This window comes from Saccopteryx bilineata, chromosome 11 (genome assembly GCF_036850765.1).
Source record: "Saccopteryx bilineata isolate mSacBil1 chromosome 11, mSacBil1_pri_phased_curated, whole genome shotgun sequence".
Lineage (NCBI taxonomy): Eukaryota > Metazoa > Chordata > Mammalia > Chiroptera > Emballonuridae > Saccopteryx > Saccopteryx bilineata.
In genome coordinates, this window is record NC_089500.1 from 79,795,353 (window position 1) to 79,806,276 (window position 10,924).

At 52.0% G+C, this 10,924-nt stretch overlaps 1 protein-coding gene across 2 annotated transcripts in view; it reads right to left on the reverse strand.

The window, feature by feature from the left end:
* The window catches only part of GPLD1 (glycosylphosphatidylinositol specific phospholipase D1), a 46,393-nt gene extending 37,411 nt beyond the window's left edge, over positions 1 to 8,982 (reverse strand). The window contains exons 1-3 of one of the 2 annotated variants that reach the window (XM_066247555.1): positions 8,865 to 8,982; positions 8,183 to 8,265; positions 5,139 to 5,194 (exon numbers count right to left, since the gene is read on the reverse strand). In XM_066247555.1, coding sequence (XP_066103652.1) covers positions 5,139 to 5,194; positions 8,183 to 8,265; positions 8,865 to 8,890 — 165 coding nt within the window. In that variant the 5' untranslated portion in view covers positions 8,891 to 8,982. The remainder of the gene's footprint in view (positions 1 to 5,138; positions 5,195 to 8,182; positions 8,266 to 8,864) is intronic. The other variant, XM_066247556.1, reaches the window with a different exon arrangement.
* Between the last annotated feature and the right edge of the window lie 1,942 nt (positions 8,983 to 10,924).

The window sequence follows — 10,924 nt, forward strand, 5'->3', positions numbered from 1 at the left end:
CATGACCCCATGGTCACTGGCTTGGGCCCAAGGTCGCTGGCTTGAGCAAGGTGTCACTGGCTGGGCTGGAATCCCCCGGTCGAGGCATGTATGAGAAGCAGTTGATGAACAACTAAAGAGATGCAACGAAGAACTGATGCTTCTCACCTCTCTCCCTTCCTTTCTGTCCGTCTCTCTCAAAAAAAGAAGAAACAAGCCATTCTTACACATCAAGACAAAGATCAATATCTTAATAGATAAGCGAGCAAAAGACATGGGCAATTCAAGAAGGGGTAGTTGAAAGAGTCAATAAACACTTGAAAATAAATTTAAGCTCATGAATAATAAATTAATAATTAAAATGCCTGTTAAACCGATGACAAAGGACCGCGTTCACCGGCCACACTGGCGAAAGTGAAGAGTGGATGTTTCCAGATCTGAAGGTACTTATCAAGAAACGGCAATGAAACAGGAGATCGAGTAAGAACAGTCGCCGTCCCTGGGTCACATGTGTCTTCCCTGTTCTGCTTCCTGGGGCGTCTCTGGGCTGAGGGTCCAGTCAGCCAGGCCAGGGCCGGTCGGGCGCCGGCCTCGCACGGGGAGGCGTGGGAACGGGCTCTCGCAGGGGGCCGGCGTCGCAGACCCGGGCGCGGGGGAAGCTGGAGTGGACCCTGCAGCGACGGGCTGGGTTGTTCTGCAGCTACGTTCGTGTGATCTCCTGGCTATAAACAGGTCGTCAGACAGACACAAAATGCCACCACAAAGCATAGCCTGGGACAGCTGGAGCGTCACGGGAGACAGTGACCACTGTGCACAGGAAACCACTGACCGAACAGGAGCTGATATCAATGTGACAGTGGGGACAGGAGAGCTCTGACAGGAGGGAGTCAGGGAGACACGACTCGGAAACCGAAGCTGCAGTGAGGTGCCAGGTCCTGATGGAACGGCCAGGCCAAGGCAGGGGGTTGGGGGGGGTAGGATTTGCATCCCTGCCATCTCCCCCACAGCTCTCCATGAGGGCACCTTCCCCAGGCCCAGGGCGCCTCCTCGCCCCACTGGGTGGCATCAGGGGAGGCCCAGGACAGCAGGGCGCTCACACCACCCAGCAGGAAGAGTCCTCCTGCCCTCTGACATCAGCAGAGGCGAGTGAGGGGCAGTGAGGAGGCATTCCTGCCCTTCCCAGCCAGGGGGCAGCACTGGGGGCCCCGTGGGGAACCCTGACTTCACCCTGGTTGACGGTGAGGAGATGGTGACCCCCATTCCTCCCTTATCGAAGTGGCGTCAGAAGAAGCCCACCCAATCAGGAGGTTTAAATAAGACCCAGAGTCTCATAACCTGATGCCCAAAGTGCCTGCTTCCCAGCAAAGACCACTCGTCGCCAGGAACCAGGAAGAACGCAGAAGGAACGAAAATCAGCAGATGACAACAGGGAGCTGGCAGAAACCTCCGGGTTACCTGACTAGTGCTTTAAAGCAGTCTCCCCAAAACCAACCGCTCCAGAGGCCATCACCAACACACCCGAGACCAAGAACATCTCAGCTAAGGAATGGACGCTGTGAAGACCCAAACGGAAATTTCAGAACTGAAAGATGTCACAGCCGAAACAAAAATCACCGGAAACGTTACCTCTGACTCCGCGCCTCCCGACAACGCAAAGCAGTGAGAACGCAACATCACTGCAGTGTTTTTCCACATTTCTGCCCAAAAGCACGGTACCCGCAGCTGGGTCTAATCCTAAGGAACCACCGGCCAAAACCAGAAGTAGATCGTGCGGAGATCCTGGACAGCACAGCTCTCACACGTCCAGATCTCCCAAGACAGGGCGGGCTCGAGGGACGGTTCCAGGTTGGAGGGCGTCCGAGGGAACTGACAGCTACACAGGACACACGACCCAGGTCCTGGACCCAGAGGGTTCCTGCGATGACTGTGAACTTGGAATGAGGCGTGAGGATTGGAAAACAGTGTTATTTCCGCCTCGATGTCCTAAGTGAGATGACACTATGCTGTGGTTGTAACACAACGTCCTTGTGTTCAAAAGTTACACAACGATGTGTTCAAGGATAATCAGAACCATGCCAGCCACTTACTCTCGAAGGGCTCAGGGAGAAATCAGTATTTAGAGAGGGGATAAAAAGGCAGTCGAGCCTGACCTGTGGTGGTGCAATGGATAAAGCGTTGACCTGGAATGCTGAGGTCGCTGGTTCAAAACCCTGCACTTGTCTGGTCAAGGCACATAGGGGAGCTGCTGCTTCCTGCTCCTCCTCTCCTTCTCTTTCTCTCTCTCTCTCTCTCACTCTTTCTCCTCTATAAAAAAAATGAATAAATTTAATAAAAGGCAGTTGATTGGAGCAAGTTGGCCCTGGGCACCGAGGAGGGCTCCATGGCCTCTGCCTCAGGCACTAAGAAGAGCTCAGTTGCTGAGCAACGGAGCAGTGCCCCAGGTGGGCAGAGCATCGCCCCCAAGTGGGCTTGCTGGGTGGATCCCGGTCTGGGGTGCATGTGGGAGTCTGTCTCTCTGCTTCTCCTCCTCTCATTGAATTAAAAAATAAAAAGGCAGCTGTGGTAAACAGTCAACAACTGGGGACATGACACCAGGTGAAGGGCCTAAGGGAATTATTTGTTTATTCTAACTATCTACTAGTTTTAAAATACTTCACAATGAATAGTAAACTGGGGAATTGGTTGAATAAATTATGGTACATTTCAGGTTAACAGAAAAATACGCAACTATTAAAAACTATTCTGAAAAATCTCTATTGACACGGGATCATATCTGATATAGTAAATGGAAAAAAAACCACAAGTTACAAAACAGTGTAGAATGTAATTTTTGAAAAGACTGCTAATGCAGAAAAGTGCAGAAATACATACAAATGTTAACATTTAGCAAAATGTTAATGTGGGTTATTGCTGAGAGTTTTTTTCTTTTCTTACAACGAGTTATCAGTTTCATAATCCGAGAGGATGAAACTTGCTCCCTGGGCGGGGAGGGTGGCACAGGGAAGGGACCGGACCAGCCTGCCAGCCCCACGGCCCTGGCTTCCTGGTTAGCACACAGCATTCCATTCCTCGTTTAGAAAGAGAGAGACTCTCTGGGCAATTAGGATTGTAATCAGGAGCCTACTGCCTCCTCACAGTCCTCCTGAACTGATAAACTGGTCTCTCAGCTTGACACATTGTTCCCTTATCAATTTGGTCAGCCTAAGTCAAAGTCTTTAAAGAGCAGGTACCTCTGGAAGTTGTAACAAAAAAAATACACAAAAACCCGGGAGCCCAGCAAACTCAGACCTGGAATAATCAAGAGCCAGAGCCGGCTGAGATGCGGTGGCCTGGGGGACCCATCTGTGCAGCCCCCCACCCCCTGGTCACTCCCCCGACTGCGCTCACCAAACCACAGACCCGTGCGCCCGGAGGTCACCAAGAGCAGGCTTTGGGAAGAGAATCTGCAAGATTCCCACATCCATCCAGAGATCAAAGCCAATCACCCATCTTTGAAAAGGGACGGAGTGGTAACATTATAAAAGGGAAAGTAATGTTCATGTATGTGCGTCAATCAGAAGGGGAGGGTGGACAGTCAGTGACCCCCGGTGACAACAGTGCGCAGATCAGGCAGGACCCATGCTGACAGGAAGGTCTGTGTCCATTGCACAGGTTTGGAGTTAATGAGAAAAGCTTGTTCGAATCTTTCTGCCAGAAAACTGCTCCATCCAGTCAGGACCGAGTGTTCACGCCACGAGTTAAGCAGACTCCCCTCTCTCCTGCCTGCCCACTCATCAGGGTCGGAGATGATGACAATCAAAAACAGAGGCTGCTTCTCCCCAGAGGGTCACGCTGCCGAGCGAGGAAGTTAAAACTAACGCCTGGAAGTGGTCTGGGTCATTTCTCCATCCCGCTTTCCACACGGAATGGCCGAGATGCGCTGGCGATCATGTGATCCGTCCGTTCTGCCCTCAGGAAGGAGTGTTAACCACCCTCAGATAGAGTATCTAAGAATCATCCTTGCCACAAAGTATCACTTAGCAATATAAGCAGAAGAGGTGGTGTAGGGCCCGATGGTTCAACTAACGTGAGGATGCGTGAAGGGGAGCCCAGACAGCGGGACCCCCACAAAGCAGGGGGAGCCGGAGGTGCACCCACCTTGCACCCCAGGGTGCACACACCTGTGGTGATGCCATTCGCACGCATCCCACAGGCCACGGTGGAAAACACAGGCTTGATCTCAGATAGGAACCTCTCTTTACGAAAAGATGAACCATTCTTAGAAATGATCTCCCAAGCGCTTTTCCAAACTATGATACACAGCATTAAAATATTCCAATGGTATTATCTTTATCAGAAAGTTCAAGTAGCACTGGTGTAGACAGATACCTTTTAACCCTTTGAGTAGTGAGGTTTTTTTCATGCTCGCTGACCCCTGGGAGAGCTTTTTTTAAAAAATGGAATTAGTGGCCATGGCTGGTTGGCTCAGTGGTAGAGCGTCGGCCTGGCATGCAGGAATCCCGGGTTTGACTCCTGGCCAGGGCACACAGGAGAAGTGCCCATCTGCTTCTCCACCCCTCCCCCTCTCCTTCCTCTCTGTCTCCCTCTTCCCCTCCCGCAGCCAAGGCTCCATTGGAGCAAAGTTGGCCCGGGCGCTGAGGACGGCTCCATGGCCTCTACCTCAGGCACTAGATTGGCTCCAGTTGCAACGGAGCAACGCCCCAGATGGGCAGAGCCTCGCCCCCTGGTGGGCATGCTGGGTGGATCTTGGTCGGGCACATGCAGGAGTCTGTCTGACTGCCTCCCCGTTTCCAACTTCAGAAAAATACAAAAAAAAAAAAAAGAAATTAGTTCCAGTTCCAGTTTTATTAACTCAAAAATCATGTTTCTTTGATAACCAATTTATGGCAACAAGAAGAACATACATTTGCCTTTTTTTTTAATGTTGCCTTATACATTTTTAAAATAAAAATTTTTGTTACAATTGTCATCTGGATGGTCAGAAGGCACGAGGACATACTTGAATGTTTGTACTACTCAAAGGGTTGACCCAAAATATAGTGGTTTATTACAAAATTTTTTAAATGGCTATGAAAATTACTATTTAAATATCTGTTGGTACCTTTGGCATCTACGAAAAAAAGTTCACACCCAAGGAGTGAGAGAGAAATCAGACACACCTCTTTGTAGTTAACGTTCCCATCCGGAAGGTGGAGAAACTCAAGAGCTCTGTGTCCTGGAAGAAACACATCAAGTTCAACTAAAAGCAGAAAACAGAACTTTCCAGACATCATTTTGAAAGGAAAACATAGTTTTATGGTTCCAGCTGTCAAGGAAGTGGAAAAAGAAAATTCAATTACTCGTAATTTTCATCAGCCATAATATTAGATTGATGTAATGTTTACAATAACAACATAAATACAAAAATAAATAGAAATATTTTAACAATACTACAAATCGAATGTGCATGATGATTTCAAATTCCTGAGACGGGTGACCCTGGCCGGGTGCTCAGTTTGTGGGCACGCTGTCCCCATATGCCAAAGTTGCGGGTCTGATCCCTGCTTGGGACACATACCAGAGTCAACAAGCGAATGTGTAAACAAGTGGAACAAACTGATGTTTCTCTTTCTCTAAAATAAATAAATAAGTTTAAAAAAAAATAAGTTCCTATTTCTCTAGCTCAGGACCCTGTTCCCTCCTGTGTAAAAGTAAGTAACTAATACCCACCTTAGAAGTTTGCTGAAAGAATCACAAAAAATAAATGCTGTGCCTTGGCTGGTTGGCTCAGTGGTAGAGCATCGGCCTGGCGTGTGGATGTCCTGGGTTGGAGTCCCAGTCAGGGCACACAGGAGAAGCGCCCATCTTCTCCTCCACCCCTCCCCCTCTCCTTCCTGTCTGTCTCTCTCTTCCCCTCCTGCAGCCATGGCTCCATTGGAGCCAGCTGGCTCCAGGCACTGAGGATGGCTCCATGGCCTCTGCCTCAGGTGCTAAGAAGAGCTCGGTTGCTGAGCAATGGAGCAACACCTAAGATGGGCAGAGTATCACCCCCTAGTGGGCTTGCCGGGTAGCTGCCTGTCAGGGCGTATGTGGGAGTCTGTCTCTGCCTCCCCTCCTCTCACTGAATGAAAAAAAAAAAAAGAAATAAAGAAGGAAAAAACAAACAAACACCATGACAAGCACAATGGCTGGCATATGGTAGGAGCTCAATAAACAGAAGCCATGTCATCACGTGACCACAGTTAGTTATCACACCTCAACAACTGCCACCCCCGAAGCAGGAAACACCACACACGGCCCACAGTGTGGACTGAGCCGCTGCTCTGCAGATGTTCCATGTCACAGCTGGACTACTCCAGAAGGACAGAAAAGAGTCCCAAAGGCCACCTACGCCACCCACGCACGACACCCACACCCCAAATCTTAGAGTCAACAGGAAAAGGAGCATTCCTTGTGAAGAGATGGTCAAAGGTGATACCCAGTTTCTACTGTGAATCACACCCAATTTTTTAATTCATACCAAAAAAAAAAAAAAAAGGCTCTACGATAAGCATAAATGCCCCACAGACACGGCACACACATAGCAAACTGTACGTAGGATTCCGTGATTTCCTGACCAAACCACTGGATGAAGCCAATTCTAATTAACTCGCATTAATGTCAACCTTCCACACGGACCCTACGTAAGAAGCAAAAGTGTGAACCGAGATAGTTATAAAACCATCTAACAGTACATCAGCTTTTGTTTCCTTTCCTATAAAAATCTTAGAAATTGAAGAGAAGGAGTTGCCTTCAACTATGTTCACACAAACATACTTATCCATTTTAATCTATAATCTTTCAGGACCTTCGGCTCCTACCGGAGAAAGGCAGGCCAATTTTCGGATTTTGTTAAAATTTTAGATTTTATCCGTTTTTGTTAGTTTTTAAACTCACATTCCTGTTTGTGTTCGTTCCTCTTTGGCACATTTCCATCTCACAGAGCGGGGAAGGCGTTAGGAAGTCCCAGCGCTCTCATTTTACAGAGAGGAACTGAGACTCGGTCCCCTGTGTGGCCGGCCGACCGACCGCAGAGCCGGGTTAGAACGCAGGTCTGAGTCTCGCTCCCATTGCCGCCTGACTCCCGGGTAGCAATAAATGTTTAATGGGAAGAAAATAGGATCGGCCGTCGGGGACGTGTCATTCTGGGATCAATTTCCTCCCCTAGAAAATACAGGACCTGGTCGCGGTGAACTCTAGTCTCCCTTCAAACCACAAAATTCTGTCCTCACGGGCGCTTGCCTGCCAGAGCTCAACATCCGGGTCTACTCCGCCTGGAGAAATCCACATCTTATTTGTACCCTGGCTCTGCTCTGCGGCCTGTGCAGGTGGCTCGGCCGTAACCTGTTATCATATTTACCCAGGAGACACCCAGCATCAGGCCCGCCTGACGTGAACCTGGAAACTCCCGTGGAACGTAACCGCGTCAAACTGTGCCGCGAAGTGGCTCGCGCTTCCCACGAGCGAAGACACTGCTGACCCCCTCCACACGGGGACCACGCACTGCCCTGGCCAGACAGCTCGGGCGGTTAGAGTCGATCAATGTCTGGCTCGACCCCCAGAACAGGGCACATACAGGAACAGATCAATATTCCTGTCCCTTTCTAAAGCCAATAAATAAGTGAAATTTAAAAAAAAAAATTAGAAAAAGAAAAGAAAGGACCCCATCTTGGTGTTCCCCATCACCCATGTCCTGATAACTCTGCCTCTGCCCCTGAGTGCGCGGGCACCAGCTCAGAGTACCCCCAGTCCTCCTCAGCTTCTGTCGTCATCCTGGGCACCGTGAATGCCAGGGACCATGCCAACGCCCCCGTTTCCTTGCCCTCCCTGAAGCCGACCACCTTGAGAGCCAGGGGCCCAAGCCTGTGGCCGCACGTGGCCCTCTCTGTGTTCTTGGAAATGGGAAACGTTCAGTTCCTCACCCCCCCTCCCACTATTGTTCTGCTTCAAGGTGTGTCTGTGCCCAGCTCCCCCTGCACCCCCACAGAAGCTCCGGGACCCTCTAGCTATCCCCTGACGGCCCCACGCCTGGACCACCCAGCCCCGGCCTCCTCTTCTCTGCTGCCAGTGGCTGGCACAGCATGAAACTTGTTGTTCATTAACACACTGGGTGGACTTGCAGCTCTCCTAACCTTCCTGACAGATTCGGTGTCCTTAACACCAATGACCGGTCACTGGCACTCACCTATCTCTACGTGTGTTGAAATGCCGCATGGGGAACTTCCAGGGCACACAGAGCCCAGCGCGATGAGCAGGCCGGACCAGAACCTGCAAGCAAACAGCTGTCATGACTCACCGCTCCCTGGTTCTGGGACGGAACCCGTCGGCCGCAGGGAGCCCAAAATCCGGGCCCAGACCCTCTGTGTTCCCTGTGGGTGCGTCACCGACTCGGAAACCAGGCTCCGTCTCTAAATAATGGCACCTGCCTGTACAGTGAACTGCTTGCTGTTAGCTTCACTGGAACAGCCAACAAACTGCAGCTGGGAGAGAAAAAAAAGGGAGCACCTGGCCTCTCAGTGCCTCCGGGGGAGCACGGGCCCCTGCAGACTCAGGCTCCCTCTGCTTTCAATGTATTGATTTTGGGGAGAGAGGGAGGGGGAGGGGGAAGAAGGAAGGAGAGAGGGAGAAGGAGAGGGAGAGGGAGAGAAAGAGGGAAGGAGAGAGAGAGAGAGGGAGAGAAACACCAATCTATCCCTGCATGTGCCCTGACCAGGCATTGAATGGGCAACCCCTGCCCCCTAACATGAGGTTTGTAAGGAGACGCCAGCAACGTTGTCTCCAAATATTCTTTGCTTTCTTTAAAAAAAAACACAAAAAAAACAAAAGCAACTCTCTGCACTGCACGTCCCCAGACTGGCCTGCCTCACCTCACAAGGGCTGATGGCCCCTGCATCCTTTCCCCGCCTGGATCCACTGCCCGCCGGCTCCTCAGGCCCGGACTGACCGACTGCGGTGCTGGGACAGCTTTTATAATGATCAGCTGGCACCGGCCTCTCTCTCCGTGTTTGGCAACAGATACTGACACTTGTGGTTACACAAGAGCAGCCACTCCTCTCTACCCTGCCTGTTCCCAGGGCGCCTCTGCAGCCCCAGCTAAGATGCCCCCCCACCTGGGGGTGGGGAAGGGTGGGGGGCAGGCCCACGACCACGACTCAGGGGTTCAGAAGATCCTTGTCACGCACCACCCGGTCCACAGCACTTAATCTGCAGGGAAAGTTAGGTTGGATTCTCCACAGAGACGATGGGTGAGCGCAGAGCTCAGACGGGCAGGTGATGCGCTCCGAGCAGGAACGGAGACCCTGAGGGGGAGGAGAGGGCACCGGCCTCTGGTTGACCCAGTGGGAGCGAAGACCAGGAGCTGAGATGACCCGGGACCCTCAGGTGTCTCAGGGCTCCTCCTGTCACCTTAACTCAGCCCAGAACTGGTGGGAACCACAGTCCTGCCTCAACCGAGGGCTTCCTGTTTGGTTGGCCAACTGGGGGTTTTTACAGATTCAGGCCATCTTCTTCTTGTTCTTCTTCTTCTTTTTTTTTGTATTTTTTTTTTTAATTTTTTTTACAGAGACAGAGAGAGAGTCAGAGAGGGGGATAGATAGGGACAGACAGACAGGAATGGAGAGAGATGAGAAGCATCAATCATCAATTTTTTCATTGCGACACCTTAGTTCATTGATTGCTTTCTCATATGTGCCTTGACCACGGGCCTTCAGCAGACCGAGTAACCCCTTGCTCGAGCCAGCGACCTTGGGTCCAAGCTGGTGAGCTGTGCTCAAACCAGATGAGCCCGCACTCAAGCTGGTGACCTCGGGGTCTCGAACCTGGGTCCTCCGCATCCCAGTCCGATGCTCTATCCACTGCACCACCACCTGGTCAGGCTTCTTTTTTTTTTTTTTTAATGGAAATTTTCACGTATGAATTAGATTTCTAGCTCTCTTAAAAAAACAAATAAGAACTGGCCTTGTGAACTGATGTTCCCATGAGAAGTGACAGTGGGCGGGAGGGACCCCAAGTCAGTGCACAGAGCAGGCTTCAGTGAGCCTCCCAGTCCCTGGACAGGCCTGCTCTGTTCACAGTCAGCGGGCCCATTCATGGTGCCGCTTCCGGCGGCTCCCAGAACTTGGGGGCCAAGTCCCACTGCGATGACACCTTGGTTGACTGGATTCTGACAAGACTCCGGATGACTAGTTGGCGGCCTACCTTCAGTCTAACGAGGCTTGACCTGGGGTGACTAGTATATGACCTTGAATGCTGTCCTGAATTTCATGGGGCAACTGTACTACTGGGCAGTTAGTTCTCACAACCAGCCTCCAGCCTCACTGCCCGCACGGGAGGGACGCCTGAGGTTAAGCAGCTGCCCAAAGGCACCCGGATTGTCCAGTGGATTCGGAATCTGTCCGAATCCTGGTCAGTGGGTCGGTCGCCCAAAGCTGTTACAACACCGGGACCCCTTGCTTCCTGTCCATGGCGAGAAGACCCAGACACGTACGCTAGGGCACATCCAAGCCACCTGCACCGTCAGAACCGGCGCCCTCCGCGAGCAGAGCTGCGGGGACCAAGGAACGCGACAGTGGCCTTGCGAGCGGGGCTCCCCCCGCACATCCGTGGACCCGGCGCACATCCCAGGCGCAGAGATGCAGATTTGCGGGAGAGGGTGCGGTTCCCCTGCAGCGGTCGGGGGTGGTGGTGGTCAAATAGTTACAGACACAGGACCGCTCCGAGGGGAAGGTGACGCGGTCCCCAGAGTCATGCCCGCCCCAATCCGAACCCCTTCCCAGGGGCCGCGAGGACCGGAGCGGCGCTGCGCTCGGGCACGGTCCAGCCCCGCGCGGCCGTGCAGAGGACGGGAGAGGGCGCTGCTTGGCGCCTCCGCCACTGGCAGCCGCGTCCCCGCGCGCCCACGACCTTCGCCCTTCCCGGCGCGCGCGCG